Genomic DNA, 20,680 nt, shown 5'->3' on the forward strand with positions numbered 1-20,680 from the left:
TAAGTCCATTAAATATAAATAATCATTTTGTGTATTTTGAAAGATAGATAAGTTACTAAGTAATGTTTTGTGGTTTCTGCACCTAGATTAATGTTTCCCAGTCCTGGCAATTTTTAGATGTATGGCCTTCAACTCTCAGTATTCTTAACAATGGCCATGCCGACAGGCAAATTCTGGTTACTAAAGGCCACATGTCAGAAAATTGCTACTACACTTGGGAAACATTGACTTCGATTGTTATATGATCTTACATACGTATACACATACATATGTGTGTATGTGTACGTATGTATCTTAACATATATTATTACAATGAATTTAAAGATATCCAGGGTCGGTATCTGCAATTATTCATATATGAATTTGGTACATATTAAAATATATGTGAATAATGTAATTTGAACTTTTTAACCTAGCATCAATATAATAAAACTCACGTCTCAAAAGTTTTGATACTTAACAGAGCCAATATCCAATTTCCTTGCAAGAAATTCATTGTATCTTCTGAAATTATTACTAATAATATTTAATTGAATTTCCTTTGCTACATGTATTTTCTCTATCCTTAGTTACTGCATAAATTAAATGCACAATTGGTAATTATGTAAGAAAGTCATGAACACTTATTTTGGATGAAGCATGATTCCAAAGTAAGGATCCCTACCTCAGATTTTATGTGAAATGTAATATCTGTGAGGATTCAGAGAGTTGGGAGGTTTCAGAGTTTGTTTCTTAGAATCACTTTTTTAAATTCTATGTCAACCAACCCCACCATAATTATAAAATGCTAATGTATAGATTTAAATATTTGAAAAGTTCATAATCCACCTTTCAGAACAAATTTTCCCAGAGCAGCTTACAAAACTTTAAAAACAAATCTAAAATTTAAACTGAATTTATGCAAACTGAAACTAAAAGCACCATTAGAAGTGTAACGTGTCCACTAGGGTTCGCAATCTGGGTGTCCTCCTAGATTCTTGGCTGTCCATGGATGACCATCTGACAGCCGTAACCAGGGGGGGCCTTTGCACAAGTAAGTCTTGTGCGTCAGTTGCGCCCTTTCCTAGATCGAGATGCCCTCGCCACAGTCACCCACGCCCTTGTTACTTCTTGGTTGGATTACTGCAACACCCTCTACATGGGGCTGCCCTTAGGATGCATCCGGAGGCTCCAGCTGGTCCAGAATGTGGCCGCGCGGGTAGTTACGGGAGTTCCTCGTTACTCCTGTGCAACACCTCTCCTGCGCAAGCTGCACTGGCTGCCGGTTGCTCTCCAGGTCTGTTTCAAGGTGCTGGTACTTACCTATAAAGCCCTACATGGCTTAGGCCTGGGGTACTTGCAGGACCATCTTCTGCCTTCCTCCCACCGTCCCGTGCGCTCCCACAGAGCAGGCCTCCTCAGGGTGCCCTCAGTCAAACAATGTCGACTGACGGCCCCCAGGGGGAGAGCATTCTCTGTCGGAACACCGACCCTCTGGAATGATTTGCCCACCGAGCTCAGGATAGCCCCGGGCCTCCTCTCCTTTCGCCGCGAACTGAAGACGTGGCTCTTCCATCAAATAAATTGATCTGCTAGGGGTTGCACAAACTGTCATAAATTTAAATATGGTTTTTAAGGGGTTTTTAACTTATTTTGTTATATTGTGATTTGTATTATTGATTGTTGTGTAAGCCGCCCTGAGTCCTTCGGGAGAATGGCGGCATATAAATTGCAAAAATAAATAAATAAATAAATAAATAAATAAATAAATAAATAAATAAATAAATAAATAAATAAATAAATAAATAAATAAATAAATAAATAAACAAACAAACTATAAAATAGTAGAAAGAACATAACATATAAAGTTCTATTGCAGCAAAAAGTGTTAAAAAGTAGCAATCATGTGACCTCACTTGAGGGACTTTTCATAAAAGTCCTGTTCCAAAACTGCCCACTTACTATACCTCAGCAAGGATAGTATCTTAAGCAAAGTCTCAGATTTAATCATGTGAATAGGAATGCATAAAAACAGGAGTCTTTCCAATATATCATATCTTATGTTCTGCTGGTTTGTTCGATATCCCATGTTTTCTTCAACTCAAGGCAGTTTATGTATGAATCTTCTTTATTTGTCCTTACAATAACCTATTAGGAGGAGTGAGTTAAGAAAGAGCAACTGGCCAAATGTCATAATGGAAATTTGGTCTTCCCAGTCATAGGGCTACACTTTAGTAAGTACCTCCCACAGGTTCTCTACAGTTAAAATCTGTATCTTTGAATTGGGACCAGAAACAAACTGAGAGATGTTGAAGATGTTTTAGTAATAATGTGATAAATAATGTCCATGATTTGTACAACATGAAGCTATCAAAACTATCAAACGGAAGTCATGATGACAAAGGTTGTACGTTGTCCCTTTGCTGTCTTTAGAAATGTCTGCCTACCTTTCCACCTGTTTTCCAGCCAGTAGCTGTTGACAGAGGTGCACTTGACCGGTCACCCTCTCTCTTGTGGATGGAGAAAGTATCAAGGGATTTTATTTAAATACTGGAGATACCAGTCCTGGCTCTTCTCAAATGTATATCTACTTCAGTCAGGTTTCTATTTTCTGAGAGGTTGGCATAAACTGAGGATTTTTTTCTTTAATTAGCCTGGAGGTTTCCATAAATAATCTTAAGAAGTCCAATCTTCATGAACTCTAGCTTTTGGAAATGTAGGAATCTTACACAGAATATCTTTATATAAAAACTTTTCTCAACTTTTATACTCTCTAAATGGCCATGTTAAAACATGTTGCTTTATAATGGAACCAGCTGCTCAAAAAACTACAGAAGCACATCAATATTTTTTTTCAAAGGTCCCTCAAACTTTTAGATCCACCAAAAGAAAACAATCCTGCATCCATTTCATGAGAAGAGTCCTTCACTCCTCTGCTCACAACAGAATACCTTATACCACCAGACTTGAAATTTTGGGCTTAGACAATTTAGAACTTTTCAGTCTTCGGTCCGACCTAAGTGTAGTACATAAAATTATCTGCTACAATGTCTTAACTGTCAATGAATACTTCAGCTTCAACCAAAACAGTACACGAGCACACAATAGATACAAACTTATGGTAAACCGCTCCAGGCTTGATTGCAGAAAATATGATTTCAGTAACAGAGTTGTCAATGCCTGGAATGCACTACTTGACTTTGTGGTTTCTTCTCCAAACCCCCAAAACTTTAACCTTAGACTGTCTACTGTCGACCTCACCCCATTCCTAAGAGGTCTTTAAGGGGTGTGCATAAGTGCACCAGCATGCCTACCATCCCTGTCCTAATGTTCCCTTTTATTTGTATCTATTTCATGTATTCATAATCATGTTTATACTTATATTTATTATCTAATACATGCTTGATGAAAATAAATAAATAAAAATAAATAAATAAAAATAAATAAATAAATATAAATAAATAAATAAATAAATAAATTTTTTCCTCCAAAGGGGTTATTAAAAAGGTAAAGGTAAGGGTGTCCCCATGGGTTTTACCTCACTAGTTGTGACCAACTTTAGGGGGCGGTGTTCATTCTGTTTCTTAAACCAAAGAGCCAATGTTATCCGGAGACGTTTCTGCAATCAATTGTCCAGCATGACATTATGTTGCTGCACAAAGCTAAAGATGGAATGCTGTTATCTTCTCACATGCTTATATGCAGCACTTATTCATCTACTCTTTTGTATACTTTTGACTGCTAGGTTCGTGACAAGTGACAGGAGCTCACTCTGTCTCACAGCACTCAGGTCTCGAACTACTGAGCTGTAGACCTGATCCTAAAGGGGAAATTATTCTTGCATAATTCATTCTCCCTCCCTCCCTCCCTCCCTCTCTCTCTCTCTCTCTCCCTCTCTCTCTCTCTCTCTCTCTTCCTCACCCCTAGTCTTGAAATATGCCTATTCCATGTCACAATTTTGGGAAAAGTCTCTTGATATCAATGGATTCATTGATAGGATATTGTCAGGCTTCTGGTTTTCTTGTTTCTTTATTGGGCTTTCAGTTCTTTTCAGACTTAACAAAAACCTATTTAGTGCTTGAGTGGTTGGAGCAGAAGTTGTCCTCTAAAGTAGCTCCTCCTGCTTGATACCCCTCTCTCCAATCACCTGCTCTGAACAACTGTCATTCTCCTGTTATTGCAATTTCTGATTGCTGAAATGAGATGATAAGTTATGCTGCCCTTAGTGGCCTGATAAAACTGATTTTACAGGCTATCACTGCTTGCCTGCACAATAGGTACTTTTGTGCCTTTCTTTTGTTTGTCTCCTGGTGCTTATTTTCCTATTATATAAGAGGCAATTACAGATTTGCTTGGCTTCTGAAATATTTTTGTTTCAAGAATAAGAATTCCTGAACCCTTAAAAACATGATAGCGAGGAAAGCAATTTCCTGACTTACTGGGGATGGTTCCAGTTGCAGAATAACTTTTAAAGGAAACACTTAAACTGATTTTACTGTATGATTATTTTTTTTGAAGCTGAGCTCTATTTAAATAGAACTCTGTCTCTTTAAAAGAAGACATTTCAGTAGCTCACATTACAATCCAGCTGCAAGAGAAGGGCTACATCACCTAGCTTGATATGCATCATTCCACATGATTGAATGTATTTATAGATGAACTATTAAAGAACTGAAATGGGAATGCATTTTGATCTATTGTTGATAATGTGCAACATCAGAAGAAATATCAGGATGCTGCTATAGTTACATTGTGCCTTCCTACTGTATAATCTGTATAGCAAATGCTTTTTTTCTTAAAAAAAAGACTTTTAAAATAACCTACTGTAAATGTGGACATTCCATCTCTTACTAATGTGAGATGAAGTATATAGCTGTGAATCTATATTAGAATGTTTTAAAGCACATGACTTATATGTGTGAAGTTATGAAAGTCCCTGATGGCCTTATTCATGAGTTATTTATTGAGGTAACTTTTTCAATAAATACAATCCACTGGTGTGTGTGTGTGTGAGAGAGAGAGAGAGAGGGGGGGGAGAGAGAGAGAGAGAGAGAGAGAATAATAAAGACCATTTTCATCATGTCTACGTCTTTTGAATGACATCCATTCTTGCATCATATGCTGTATCTGTCTGCAGTTTCTTTTTATACTAGAGTCACCTTGACTTAATATAGCCAGTATGCCTACATTTTACCTCAGTCTTGCCAATGCTGTTATTTTATTTAGGCTTATTAAGTTTTCAAAAATCTCACTTTTGAATCACATTCATATTCTGTTGTATAGCAACTTTTTTTTCTTACTGTCTGCAGCTCACTTACAAAGAGACATAAAAAACTAAACTGGTATCTGATTCAAGCAATGTCATAAAACTCTTAAAGCTGCTTGTTGCCAATATTCCTCAGCACAATAAGTGTGATTGTGTGAAGCATAATACGAAAAAGATTATGGCTTACTGAAGTACATATATTGTGATTTTAATGGTTTGTGCCTCAGTGTTTTACATCAGAGTAGATTAAGACTACTTTAATGTGTGCCAACCACAGTTTCAAAGGAATTTTCTGAAACATTCAGAGGTAGTGCAGGATGCTTTTAAAACTCAGAGTAGGAGAGAGTTAATTTAGTTTCTCTTCTATTCAAAACCTCTCATACAGTTCCTTCTCTAATACAAAGTTGAGAGATATGTCTGATAGATAAAAAGGACTGCCAATACATATAAAACAGATTTTTAAGACTGCTACCATTCAGCACATATCTATCAAAATAAAAGTGAGCTAAAATTGTGGTAGGGAGGAGGAGGAGGAGGTTGCAAACTCCAGCTAAAACCAGTTTTTCCCCCCCTCTTAATTTCAACAGATTTGACAGCATGGCAGATTTGTATACTGCCCTCACCCAACAGGAAAATGAATCTCTTTCCCTCACAGATACATTGCAGTAATTACATGCGGATTGCTGTGATGGTATGTGGAAAAGGCTTTGGGAGATTAGGCTAAGAGATGGTGCCAAGGGAATGGTCAGATAAGAGACAGCAGGTGATTAGTGGGTGGGGCAAGGGGCAAGTTCTTTCAGACTTCCAGGTTTTTGGCAATGTAACTTTAAATAAAATAGAATTAGTTCATCTGGTTGTGATTCCTATCTGATCTACCTTGCAAAGCTGAAAGTACAAATGCAAGTAGAAAAATAGGGACCACCTTTGGTGGGAAGGTAACAGCATTCCGTGCACCTTTGGCGTTTAATCATGCTGGCCACATGACCACGGAGACGTCTTCGGGCAGCGCTGGGTCTTCAGCTTTGAAACAGAGATGAGCACCGCCCCCTAGAGTCGGGAATGACTAGCATATATGTGCGAGGGGAACCTTTACCTTTACCCCCCATCTTCATTACAGCCTAGGAAAAGTCTCTTCTGAGCCTCTTGCCTCTCCCACCATCCAGCTGTGGGCTAGGCTCTTATCTGTTCATATCCTTGGCAGAACAGAGAGTGCTTTAAAAATAAAAGAATAAGAAGTACAAATGTTCAGATGCATTTCTGCTGAGCATGAGTGGCTTTGAAGATTAGCCTAAATCACGGCTAACTGGGGAATTCTAGGAGTATGAAATAAAAATGGCTATATGTGTGAAGCAAGATTTAGTTAATGTATTTGAAATTGCAGAAATAATAAAGAGGAGGAGCCTGTAATTGAATATAATTAGAGTTATGGTTTGTAATTTGGAAACTAATTGCTTCTACATGCCCTTATAAACTACTCTAATCATCACCAAAAAAACACCAAAAGGAAGATTACTGTGTTAGATTTACTGTATAGTGACTTCCCTGGAAATTGTTATTACAAGGATATATTTATTTTGGATGTAAACATTCAGTTTCTCAACAAAATATTTTTTAGCATTAATATGCTAGAGAATATAATTATAGTGGGTGTCTTTTAAATTGTTTTGTTCATTTCTGCATTCTGCCTCATTTACACTTTGAGTTATTAGATAAATAATCTTACATTTTCTTAAGATAACGCAAATCTATCATAGGCAGGTTTAATGACCTAATTAGGTGCTGCTTGAAGTATTCAGTTTTTTTAAAACCTTTCATTCCAACTTCCCCCTGTTTTAGAGGAACTATATTAAACATATTTTGAACAGATTTCCTTTTTAGAAAAATGGTTTCTTATATAAAGGTTATAGCCTAAACTAAATTTTCTAAAATTCTAAAAAAAAAAAAAAAAAGACCTAGAAATCTCTTTATTATAATAGATACTTTTTGAAGAAAATAAAGATTTTAAATTTTATTTGTATTTCTTAATAAAGTTGGTACAACTATTAACATATTTTAAATGGGAAATTTTGTGTTTTAAAAGTTTCAACACAGAGCGTCGCGGTGAGACAGTCGGGGAATTAGCGGGCTCTGATGAGCTCCACGAAAACCCAGACTGACGAACCGCTGCCGATGGGTCTTTGGACCAGAACCGTCCTGTAGGGATGGGGAAGAAGGAGAGCTACCTCCGAAGACCAAGAGGAACAGGCAAGTTCCTCAAAGGTCAGAGGAAACTTTCTATGACGCAGCGGCGGGGGATGGCAGCCATTGCAGCTGCCACAAAGCTGGGGCAACCAGATTAAGCATTGAGCAGGAGTGATGAATGGAACGGAGTTTTGGGAAGCCGGGTGAGTGACAGTCAACCCTTGGTTTGAAATAACAATAAGGAAAACATCTTTTTAACTTTAAGACCCCTAGTGATGAAACAGCGGCTAATGAGCAGGGTGGGAAGAAAAGAAGATTCTGAAGTGCAATCTTAAAGGGATAAAAACCCAATGGAAAATTGACTTTTGAACAAAATTATTTGGAAATTTTAAATAATTAGAGAAATTGCCCCAAGATTGGTTAAAGGATCGGAAATAAATAAATAGATCCTTGGTTTTTTTCTCGATTTTTAAGAAAAACAAAAAGAATGGACAATAAGCTTTAAAACAGAAGTGTTGTATAAATAAAAGAAAAAAGGAAAAAAGAAGTGAGAAGAGTTGTTTAAATTCAGACTGGACTATAAAACTGATTTGATATTTTTAAAAGCTAAAAAGAAAAAGAGAAGCTAAATAAGATTGTTGAGGATTGAAATAAAATGGATACTTATTTGACAATTAGTAATTGTGGATTGCAGAGAGACACCTTCAGGAGTAAAAAGGAATAATTGCAACTTGGTCTTTGTTTTGGAAATTTGTGAACTTTACAGATAAAAACCGTGAGAACATTTGGGGGAGGATTTCTTTGTCTGCAAGCAGCTCATCTTTGGTGGGGGGAAGTTTCAACACAAATGATGCCTAGTGCTTGAACAATTAACTGAAAAGGGCATTATAAACACAGCACAGACAAACTGATAGGTTGCATTCGTGAAAGATTTCAGAGCATCACTAACTTTTACAAATTCACTCTCCTTTTCAAATATTGCTAGATATGACACCTTTTGGCTCTTGCGCCTTTAATATACAAAGCTGCTTTTGATGGGAAGAGTCAGATCAAGAGATTCATGAAGACACTTTAACTTTTGCATCCAGCTCTTAGATGACAATCTTTCATTAATTGACAGTGGGAAAAAATGTTATGCCTAGAATTGGCCTGATGCCTGTTACAGGTATAATCAAGTTTGTGTACGTATGTGCGTACGCCAGTTTGGACTCCTGACAACAGCCTGGATAATTCTCTGCAATTTTCTTGGTGAGGTTTTTTTGGAAATGATTTGCCGTTGCTTGCTTCCTAGGACTGAGAATGAGTGACTGATCCAAAGTCACCCAGCTGGCTTTGTACCTATGACAAGACTCAAACTCATGGTCTCTGGATTTCTAGCATGTTGCCTTAAACACTACACCAAACTGTCTCTCTATAATAGCGTTTAGAGCCACAAAATTGTTTACCTCATGATGATAAATTTACCCTTAAATTTGAAGAGTGAGCAGAAGGAACAGCTTCTTTGGCTTCTTTTCAGTGTTTCTAACACTTCAGTGTGTTGTTGAGTTTCTTTTGCAATTTCACTGCTGTCCACCTCTCATTGCTGCTCTTTTTTTCCCCTCACGCTTGTCAATTGAATTCACGTATCTGTGCTTTTTATATTCTGTTTTGTCTTTGTCTATCTCCTCCATATCTCACTTTACAGAACCTTCACCAGCTCAAACAGATTCACACTTTGAGGCAGATGAATGAGCAACTGCTGGCCGAAAACAGGGCTTTGACCCGGGTGGTAGCCAGGCTCTCGCAGTCCGCTGAGCCCCCAGAGTCAGAAGAGCTATAGCAGCTCCCCTTCCAGTTGATCTCACCTCTCCTTCCATTCTTCCAGGCAGGTCTTTGCTCTTATTATCTGTTCGAGCTATCTGCTACTCATTCTGCTTTCTTCCTAAACGTGTTTAATAACGAGGATGCCACACCAATAGCAATATGCCATTGAATAATTTCCTTTTCAAGTGCTCTTCCCTCAAGGTATAGTCCTTATTTTGGAGATATCATTCCTGATTTGTACAGTTGCTCCTTTTCAAGGTATGCATTTTCTGCATGTGAATTTCATATCGAAGAACAATCTCCAGTATAATTAATTTTTTTATTTTGGCTTTACTTTGCCTTTTAAAGACAGTGCTGAATAAAGTGTGAATGAAAGAAGTAGAACGAATGATCAGAGTACGGTGTCTGGTTGTCCCAAGTGGTATAGTAGATTAACACAGTATGGTAGAATAATGTACTTCTGAAAATATACATTAAAAAACTTTATAAACTAGCAATTTGTAAATGATCTGAGTTGGAATATATGGAGCAATTTAAAATTTGCCATGCACTGAATCATTATAGTATATCACACAGACCTTGACTTATGAGTATTTGTTTAACAATAGTTTGAAATTATGATGGCACTCAAAAAAGTGATTTACAATCATGTAATCACAATTTGGGTGCTTGGCATCTGGCTCACATTTACAACCCTGCAGTGAGCTGTGATCACATAATTGTGATTTGCTACGTTCTCAGCTGGCTTCCAACAAGTAAAGTCAACGGGAAACTAGATTTGCTTAACAACTGTGTGTTTCACTTGACTGAGTTAAAAATGGTCATAAAATTGGGTTTGGTTATATAATGGCTTAATGTCTGCATCACTTATTGTCCAAAATTCCAGTCCCAACTGTGTGTGTAGGTCCAGTACTACCTGTATTATACTACATATTGTGAGCTACTAGTAAGACAATAAAGCTATATTGAAACCATAGTTTGTAATTCAGTGTAGAAGTACTGTAGGTGGAATTCTGAATACAAGTCTAGTGTAGTATTCCTATTTTTGCCACCAATTATGCTTAATATTTTTCATATTTTATATATTAATTTGAGATATAAGAACCACTACTAAGTTACTCAATTTTTTCATTAATATTTCGTAAGCATCTAGAATGTGACATTTCAATAATGCTATGATACAGTAGAGCTACATCTTTCAGATTAACCTCTTCTCATTAATCTCTATGCCAGAGAACACAGCTAATAATGCATTTAAGACTCTAGACCAGTCAGCTGCTGTTCAAGGGGCAGCTGGTCAGGAGAGTATTCCCACAAATATATCTTGTAGACCAGTTGTGTCACAAGACTACTACAGTACAGTCTATGTGGATTACCCTTGAAGAGCATTCAGAAGCTTCAACTAATGTAGAATTCATTAGCACATGCAATATTGGGTGTCATCGTACACCCAACTGACAAGGCTACATGAGTTACATTGATTCCTGGTAGGCTTCCAAGTGCAGTTCAAGGTTCTGGTTGTCACTTCTAAAGCCCTGAACAGCATGAGGCTAGGTTATTTGCAGAACCCAATGGTTTCTACTGATCTCACTGGATAAGAGAGTGAGCGTGCTCTGAGTCTCATTTCTAAAGCAGTGACTCTTGATGGCTCCTATGAAATGTGCTTTCTCTGTCATAATACCTGTCTTATGGAACAGCCTCCCCTGAGATATAGGCAGCACTGGCCCTGGTAACCATCCAGAAGGCCATGAAAACCTCCTTTACTCCCATCCCAGGGCATTGAGTTTAAGATGTTAATGGAACCTTAGCACAGGTATGACCATATTTGATATATCAATAGTGAGATTTTTAAGGGCCTCAATCAAGTTTTTTCTGTAATGGATTTGTACATTTTGGATGATGTTTTTATTTCTCTTCACTGCCCAGAATTCCTTTGTTAGATGAGCAGCTATATAAATGTGTTCAAAGAATAAATTATGTCTTCTAATTCTTTTGGTTCCAAGCAAATTCTGAAGATCATTGGCTTGATCTTGAAAATCCAGTGTTTTCTTTCATACCGTCTTGTCTCAGATCTAGACTTTTCATTTTTAAAATAAAAATGATTGCACTTGGTGTTTATAAAATTCGTGGTGGTTATAAAGTCACCTTGTATCTGTCCTTAATTAATCATAGATGCCATTAAATCAGGTTCAACTCCTGTTTGCATGGATGAACACTCTATTTTGACTTATCTCTAGCAATAGTTGGAAACTGCATTCACTCCAAGATGGAAGTTGGATGGATAGAATCTATATGATGATACCTGGGATAACTTTGATCCTTTGCATATCCAAGAGCAAAGTTCTTGATTATCTAAGAATGAGCAGAGTTCTCTGTGATCTAAGCTCTGCTACATGTGGATTGGATCCTTACTACCTTGCTAATGAATATCACTGGAGGGGAGGGACTGAATTGGATTCAGAGTGTAGTCAGTGCTTCTTTGAGGGAAGAGTAGCTCTGACAGAGACATCAGTTTTCCCATTCTTCAAGAAGCCAGTCTGAATCCAACAGAATGGATAACTGCCATCCTGTCCTCAAAATCTCCTTTTTTGGGAAGAAAGTGCCAGGACTAAAATTTGTATCCATGGTAGTTTGACCTGAGGCTTCTATATGGTGTGGAAATCACATTGGTCCCTCACATGGGACTCTTATAGGACTTGAATGGAAGGACTGTAATCATCCTTGTCTTCCTAAATTTCTCAATGTTTGTTAACCACAGCATATGTAGATTACCTTAGAGTTCTGAGAGTTGGAGGTGCCGGATTACTCCAGTCTTAGTGTGCATGTCCAATAAGCCAAAAGTTGAACCCTCAAATATTCCCTTATATGAGTACTATGAGGCCTCAGGGCTTTCCCTTATCCTATTTAGTATTTTCATGAAGGTGTTGGAAGATGCCATGCACCCATTAAAATTGAAATTAGTATGTTGATAACGTCTAGTTGTATAACTTTACTCATCACTGCTTTTAAAGCCTTAAATGGCCAGAGAGCACCTATCAAGGATCTCCATCTGCATGATGAGAGGAGCATGATGAGAGGAGGCTTGGTGGAAAGCATTCTCTGTGAGGGTTCCACCCTATGGAACAGCCCATTTCTTGGGGCTAGTATGAGCCTGTGCTAATGGCCTCTATAGTTAGTAAAGAAATGATTCTTCCAGAATACCTTTAGCGTTGTGGGGGCATTGATAATAAAATTAGTGTGTATGCATAAACATATTGTACAGTATATGAATGCATATGTGTTTGTACAGTATGTTTTTTTTTTTAATTTGATTTATATACGGTCCTTCTCCAGAGACTCAGGGCGGCTTACAATGCGTTAAGCAATAGCCTTCATACTTTTGTATATTTATACAAAGTCAGCTTATTGCCCCCACAAACTGGGTCCTCATTTCACCTACCTTAGAAAGGATGGAAGGCTGAGTCAACCTTGAGCCTGGTAAGATTCGAACCTGCAGAAATTGCAGGCAGCTGTATTAATAACAGGGTGCATTAAACCACTGTACTACCAAGGCTCCTATGTGTGATATGTATGTATGTATGTATGTATGTATGTATGTATGTATGTATGTATGTATATGTATACATAAATAATTTGCATAAGTAAAATAACACATAGCTCTTCCAAGAATTTTCTCAAATTTCTTAAAATCCAGTCATTCACTTTATCTGTAGCTTTCCCTTTCTTAAACTTTTGTCAACCTTGTAAAGCCTCTCCCCGCCCCCAGCCCATCCATTTGAATCAGATGCTCAAACTATGATGATTAAGGAAATGGTCAATCTTTGTCTGATCTCAGATTGACTATTTTTTTTGCAGTCCATGGTAAACTTCTTCAAAATATATAAATGAAAGAATCCCCAGTATTTTTCTGAATCTCCCACTTTCACAGCTATACCTATCTATAGCATGTATAGTAATCTCACTGTTTAGCTCAGAGTTGAACCACAGATCTTGATAGAAGCCCTTCCTTGATTTAAAAAAAATTATGTACAAATAAGAAAATCTATATATTATTTTTCTAACCCACTATTGTGAAGTCAGCCTTGATAGAAATAGCCTCACCAGTGCTGAATTCCTTTAAAGTGAGGAGATTCTATTAGTTTGTCATTCAGGGTTTTTTGAGTTTCTCACCCCCTGTAGAGAAAAGAATTCAGGAATGATTTAAGGGAAAAGCAGGAATTAAATGCATTTTCAGAAATATTTTTGATTTGTTTGATGGATTAATTTGGATCCCTTTCCTTCATCATGCCTCGCCAATTCAATTCAAAATATTGCCTCTCCTTTTTATGAGTAACCCTTTAAGGATTGCATAATTTTATCATGCTTGCTTGACTGAGAAAATAACTTATACGTATTTTTTATCCTATCATATGGCAATAGAAAAATATATTGAGTTATTACTAGCCAATTGTGTATTTCTATTGGCAAGAGATCCTAAATAAATTTGTGTTTGTGGCTCCATCTTAAGTAGATAACAAATATTTCACTTCACTGATAAATGATCCCCTTTCTTTTGGGATCAGCTGTCAAAAGTGTTTCAGTACTCCTCATCTTATCAAGCACTCTCATTTCTTTCAACAGAAGCCTGTCTATAAGAATTCTTGGGAGCTGAATGGAGGCATATAGAAAGTATGCCTCCTTCGTTAAATATGTGCACAAGATGTCCTATTTTGTAAACTATTAAGAATCCAAATCTCTGGCCCAAAGTAGCTTACTCTTGAATGTCCTTGCGTAAGAATCACTTGGCATTTCTTAAGCACATTTTACTAATACCACTTTTTTCATAGTCCAAATTGTTAATCAACTAAAATGACATTTTACATTTCAAAAATGAAGAAAATTTAACTCACACATGTTCTTGTGGAACACACAAGAAATTGAAAGCCATTGAAAACTGACAAAAGTCATTAAAAACTGGCAAAATTTTACTAAAAACATTTTCCACAAAGAAGTTCATGCCATTTTCTTCTCTTCGGGTATGTGAAATATGAATTTCAATAATCGAAATAATAAAGCCTAGTTTTTGAGCAACTTATCATTACTATTCTGGTATGTTTGTACTCTATAATATGTAACAGAAGATCTACCAAAACCAGATTCTTCGATCCATAACTGATTTGTTAGACAAAAATGCGATATACATATTTGCTCTAAAATGTTTAAAGTTGGTCAATTTCCTTTCAAAATTGAAAAAAAATAGACTATTCTTTTTCCAAATGTAATTAAGTTTGTTATTAAGATTAAAACTGGATGTTATAAAAAGGATAGAGGTTTCTTAGTTATCTTATTTTGAGAGGTAAGTCTGAAGAGAGGTGCCCATAGTATTTTCTGCCTTATGTATCAAAGTAACTTGATTAATTTGGAGTATATTATGCCTTGTTATGGCTGAGAGCAAGGCATCATTTGTTGCTCTGTATCAGCCAGTGAAATCATTTCGGTCAATACATAATTTTCTGTTCTGCATATATCTGGGATGATTTCCCTCTTCTGTTTTAGGAAGGTAAAATGCTCTTACGTTGAGTAGGGAGAGTTGGTCATATGCTAAGCAAAAGCCATTTATAGGAATACAGATTACTACTGTATACATTACTCTTTTTTTCCCCCTCTCCCCTCTTTGCCTTCCCCACCCCCACCCAGTGGCTGGAATGTTCTGGGACAGTCAGCACAGAAATGTTTTGATGCCCTATCTTGTCTTTGAAACAGGTTTTGACAGAGCTGAAGTCAGACAATCAGCGGCTGAAAGATGAGAATGGAGCACTCATCCGAGTCATCAGTAAACTCTCAAAGTAGCATATTGAACAAAGGATGGGCAGAAAGAGGAGATTTCTGTGCACAAGCTGCCAACCCTGCCACCGACTTCCGATCTTCCAGTTGAAAGAACTGCTGGCAATTTAGCCATGGACCAGTTGGCAACACACACAGCTCCTTGCACTTGCTGGGCATTTTTATTTTGCACAGTGGTTACCCCACCCCTTTCTTCTAAAAGCATGCCTCACCACAAGTTTATTATTTTTACAATATTGAAGTAATTTATTCAAAGGGACAAAGAGTGATTGGCACTGTCTGAACTACTCAAACCATCTGCTGTAAACCCAATATGCATCCAACCTTAATCTGATGTAAAGAAGTATCTACTGTAACAAGTGTTATAGAAGTGACTATAGTGTCGATTGAACATGTCTTAAGATACTGTCATGGAATAGGAATAGGGAATGAAATGGAATTACTCTTCCTTCTGGAATTTGGGAGTCTGCAGTCTGTGAAAAACTTGTTGGTTTATTTCTTTGGGAGTCTCATAATGGTGTCTTGCCTTGGAAACCATATTCTACATATTTCTCAGTACTTGACTGATTTATTTAATGTTAGATTTGAAATCAGTTTAATATTGGGGCCCAATAATTGTTTTCTCCTTTCCATCTTTCCTCAAGATGCTTCCTACTGGGTTTTCTTTTTCATGGTTGCTTTCTCTAGGACTGCTTAATAGATTACACCTTATAACTGTCACATTCATTAGCATTCTTTTTTTTTCAGGAATTCTGACGGAAGGACATCCAACAGCAAAAATTGCTTAGGGTGGATTTCCACTTGTATAAAATATCCATGCAGGATGTATCTCTGCACAAGATATCAGCGTATCTTTTTATAAGCAAAATGATTCATTTACCAGTGAAGTAATAACATTGCATAAAAATCAGGGCAAATAAGTTGGATTTAAGATAATGTTCATTAGGTGCAAAGTTGAAAACAAGTGTTTTCAGAGTTTAAAGTGGAAGAAGGCTGGTGGCTAGAGGTGCTTTAGTCCTGTGCAAAATGCTTTCTCAAGTCTTGGTGGAAAACCTTGATAAAAATTATACTACTAATATTTGAGAAGTTTAATGCAATGTTTCATTTGCACAGTTGTAAACATAAATGCACTTGTCTTTAATATCAATAGTAAGATCAGTAGCACTCACACTCTGGTTTCTGGTCATGCTGGAAATGAATGCATTAATTTTTATAGATTCTCAGAATACTAGCGGCTTCAGAGACTGTGCTTCTCTGGTTATAACGATGAGATTTCACTTGCAGCACTTGATATATTTTTACAAATCCTGACCACTTTTCTTTTCTTTCTTCCTTTATATTCCAAAGCATGATGTCACATTTTAAAGCTATACATTTTGGTCTGGATTTAGTCAGTTTTCACAACTGATTAGAGCAGAGTCTTTGGGATTTAAGAAAAGCAGCTTATACATAGATACAAGTGAGCAGTAGTACTTCAGACCTTTTTGCCATCATTGCTCAATGGTGAACACAATATGGCTTTTTAAAATCTATTGTGGACTACTATAACAAAGAGGTGACTGATCTTTTCTCTTTCATCTTTTTGTTCAGTATTCTCATGTATTCCTCTTGCTTTTACTGGCTACAAAGAAATGCAGAATTCTGTCAAGAGCCAGGAGTTGCCACCTATGAACTGACTAATTCAGATATTGGTTGTCTGATGTAGTGATCAGTGCATTCACAATACTTAGAGTAGAGGTCTTCAAACTTGGCAGCTTTAAGACTTGTGGACTTCAACTCCCAGAATTCTCCAGCCACAAGGCTTAAAGGTGCCAAGTTTGGGGACCCCTGACTTAGAGCTTTCTAATTTAGCTCTGAGGCTCTCAGCAGTCCTTTGGTTTCCTCTGTCCCCCTTTTTGGGAACTTTGGATATTGTCCAGATTTCAAGGTATATCTAATTATATGTGAAAGTTAAATACATTTTGTCATTGTAATGAATTTTATTCATGATATTGCCTTTCTACTGCCTAACTCATTTCAGCCCCATAGAAGATTGTAGAGAGATATGAACAAAAGATTTTTAGTTGGTCCTGTCAAACTCTACCATAAACAGTCATGGAAATGAAAAAAGAATCATTCTGTAAGAGTTCCTGCATAGTACTATTGCTATTTTATGCCTGGAATATAGTAACTTAAACCAACCTTAGTTTTAATATCCAGAAATCTAAGGACAAATATAAATAAGGCCTACTATGAAGAATTATGCCCTATCTAGTCAAGAGTTGGAATTAGATCAAATTGAATTTTGCCTAGAATTGTCAGAGCTGATTAATCATGAAACAATCCAATATGCTCACCATATTTATTTTTATTTTTTTGCGGGCGTGGGGGGCAATCGGGTGAAAACAGATTATTCCTCAGGATGTCATTAAGGTGAATGGCAACAATCAACATCTTAACATTTTAGGCCTAAATATATTTTTCTTATAGGATTTCAAACCATCTTCAAACTGTTAAATGAACCCATTTTTATCCTGAGGCAAAGAAAATCTTAGTCCAGTTTTAAAAGCTGAAATATGAACGAGATTTGTTCCTTCTCTCAAAAAACAATGAAAGGAAAATCTTGAATGGGAGTTACTTATTTCAACAATATAACTACCAATTCAAGAACTAGTATATGTTTTAATATCTTATTTTAAAATTTTCATTTGAAACCAGGAAGTATTTTCAAACTTCCTGATTTAATGAAGGGCTGAATGTGTAGATAGGCAAAAGGCATATTCATGTTTAAATCAAATTATTTTAAAGTTTTTTATATGATCAAGTAAACTTGCCTGAAGAATTCAGGACTCCTTGTTTTTAAAGGATATCAAGAACAAAAATATTACTCCTCTCACTGGTTATTGCTCTGACCCAATTAAGTTTAGATTTAGATTAATGTTCTGTTTTAATTGTTCAGGCAGCTCAAATGTTCTCTCCATAAGCTGCAAATGATAGAGGAGAATGTTGAAAGTTTAGCCTGTGACATGAAAGCTTTCAAGCTTGTGGATGATAGAAATTTTTATTTAAAATGGGAAATGAATGGTTCTGTTTTGGTTCTTGTTCCTGAAAGCTGTCACCAATGAATTTTTCCATCTCTTTAAGATTTTAAAAATCCTTGTGCAAGTGCTTTAAGAAGCATAAGAAGAAGCACAATTTTATTTCTTGCAAATGGGGAAGTTCAGTGGGATTTGTCTAGTAAGAATTAAATTTCATATGAAACTAGAGGTACTACATGTTAAAAGAACTAAGTATAGGAAAACAAACATAAATAGGGAAGAAAGTCTTTATAGCCATTTAGTGATAGATTGGTTTACGAGAAGGCTCTCTTCCTATGATTAAGCTGCTCATAGAACACAAAAGGATGAGGGAAAAACGGGTACGTAGGTGCAAGAGCAAGTATATATGAGTACATTTGAATTTTAAAAAGTTTGTTTAGTATTTATTTGTTTCTGTCCATATTGCTTTACTGTTAATGGAAACAATTCATGGATGAAATCTGGATGATCAGGGAGCATTAGATGAATCTAACTTGATCATTTTCCAATGCATATGCACTTGATTTTTACTATTGGAAGCTAGTGCAGAATCATTGATATATCACTTTCTTCTTTTCCCTTAAGGGATGTTTATATTAATAATTACCATTTAAAACACTTATTCCCATGGAATAATTCAAAGTATAAGGCTAATCATGTTGCTGTTTGCTGATAAAGCATTAAATATAAATTAAATACAACCCCTGGGCTATCACTAATATATAAAGATTAAGGTTTGATATTTCTTAGGACAAAAATGAGATACCTGTGGCCCTTCAAATGTTCCTGAAATCTCAGCATCCCTCACCATTTAACATGATGGTTGAGACTTCTGTAGTTCAATAATTTCAGGAGCCTTCACTTCCCCCATTCCTGCTTTAGACTAAAGTTAACATTTGTCCCTAACTGAATGATATAAATGTAAAGAAAAATGTAAAGTATATATCCCTTCTGGGACCTTTAAACAACTCCCCAGCCATAAAAATATTTTGTTATTGGGAAGAGCAAAATGTAGTCCTTTGCCCCCATTTAAACCTGATCCATTGGATCATCAAGTTCTCCTTTCAAATTACTAGGATGTGAAAAGTAACCAAAACCTTCCCCAAATTGTGAAGAGTTTGAGAAAGAGTGCCCCAGTGTGCAGTATATCAGGAAGCTTTCCACAGTGTATATACAGATGTGTCTCAACACATCCCTCTCAATTATTCTAGTGCTTACCAGAACCTAAAAATGAACTTGTTTTGACAGGATTTTTCGCAAGCAAATTGAATGTCCTGTCACAAAGAATGTACTTCGTCCTTGTCCACTCTAATATATGCATTTTTATGAAGTCCCTCAGCTTTGGTACAACAGGCTTCGTTTTCCCCATCTTTGACCTTCCAGCTCCACTCAGCCTGCTGCCATATTAGCTGACCTGGGAGAGAAGCTTCTGACTTAGGGATATTAAAAATGGGAAGCAGAAGGTCTGTATCTCAAAGGCAACTATAGTATCTTTGTTTCAAGCTTTCAGTTTCCCAGGGCTTTTTCTTTGAATGGTGTGTTTTGATCACATTTATTCTGTGTTTGAAATCTTTTTGTGTGATTCTACTAGAGGCAGCATGTTCCAAGAAGAGTTTGTTTTTGTTTTTTTTACCAAGATTACTTCTGAGCAAACTTACTGATAAATTCATCCATTCCCCAAGATTTCTTTATTTCTTGGGGCAAGTTGAACTCTGGGTGAATGTAACTTTGTAGGTTCTTGAACCAACAGAAAGGTTAAAATCCGCTGTGTTATCTTTCCACTCCTGACTGTTTAGTGTATAATATTGAGGAAAGTCAAAATCCCTTACTGTAAAAGCTATTCCTGAAAAAAGAACAGCATCCTACTGTTGGCTCATTAACTTCCCACATGCAAATATTCTAAGTGTTATCTGTTTTTAAAAAACCTTTTACAGCTCTTTGTAAATAACTAATTGGAGAAAAGAGTGGCTTGTGTGTGAAGGAAGAGAATGTATTTTTATGCAACTTTTTTTGAGTGGCCTTCCAAATTTTGAGATGAATGCTTTTGTTTTCCTGATTGTTACATAGTATTCTAAGTATTATATGTTTGAAAGTTTGGGAATAATATTCACATCTATAATGCTTGTAAACACAACAGTATTTATAAATGAATAAAACAAATGCTTTAACACTGTCCTAATGTTTTAACTAATGAAAGCGTGTTTTCCTGCAGTTGACTTATTTCCTTAATGATTTTCTCTTTTGATTCAAGTTTCCTCACCACATCATATATTAGTACTGCATTTGTTTGACTCTTAAGAAATAATACCTAACATCATAGTGCTAAGCATAATCAGATGTAAAAATGAAACCGGGGTATTGAGAATTTGAACAATGTGGTGAATCAAGTTAGACGAGGAATTCTGATAAGGAAGTTAAGCTTGTACAGAAGGATTTCATATTGTGGTAAAATACTTCGAATATTCTGCCATGCTGTTTAAAATGACTTTCTGAGATATAGGATCTGTTTGCCCATTTCCCCCTGAAGTGACAAATAATAAATAAAACTATCTGCCTACAACTTGGTTCAATA

The 20,680-nt window shown here is 36.3% G+C and overlaps 1 protein-coding gene across 12 annotated transcripts in view; it reads left to right on the forward strand.

Moving 5' to 3' along the window:
• Window positions 1–20,283, forward strand: part of PPP1R12B (protein phosphatase 1 regulatory subunit 12B) — a 110,096-nt gene extending 89,813 nt beyond the window's left edge. For 7 of the 12 annotated variants that reach the window (XM_070941589.1, XM_070941592.1, XM_070941591.1 and 4 more), the window contains 2 exons: window positions 9,111–9,290; window positions 14,972–15,054. In XM_070941589.1, the coding sequence (XP_070797690.1) occupies window positions 9,111–9,245 (135 nt within the window). In that variant the 3' untranslated portion in view covers window positions 9,246–9,290; window positions 14,972–15,054. Of the gene's footprint in view, window positions 1–9,110; window positions 9,291–14,971 lie in introns of all 12 variants that reach the window. The other 5 variants (XM_070941595.1, XM_070941596.1, XM_070941598.1 and 2 more) reach the window with 1 other exon arrangement.
• The last annotated feature ends 397 nt before the right edge of the window (window positions 20,284–20,680 follow it).

The sequence above is a fragment of the Pituophis catenifer genome, unplaced genomic scaffold (genome assembly GCF_029215685.1).
Source record: "Pituophis catenifer annectens isolate HBS135680 unplaced genomic scaffold, rPitCat1.0.hap2 SCAF_3, whole genome shotgun sequence".
In the NCBI taxonomy this organism is placed as follows: Eukaryota; Metazoa; Chordata; class Lepidosauria; order Squamata; family Colubridae; genus Pituophis; species Pituophis catenifer.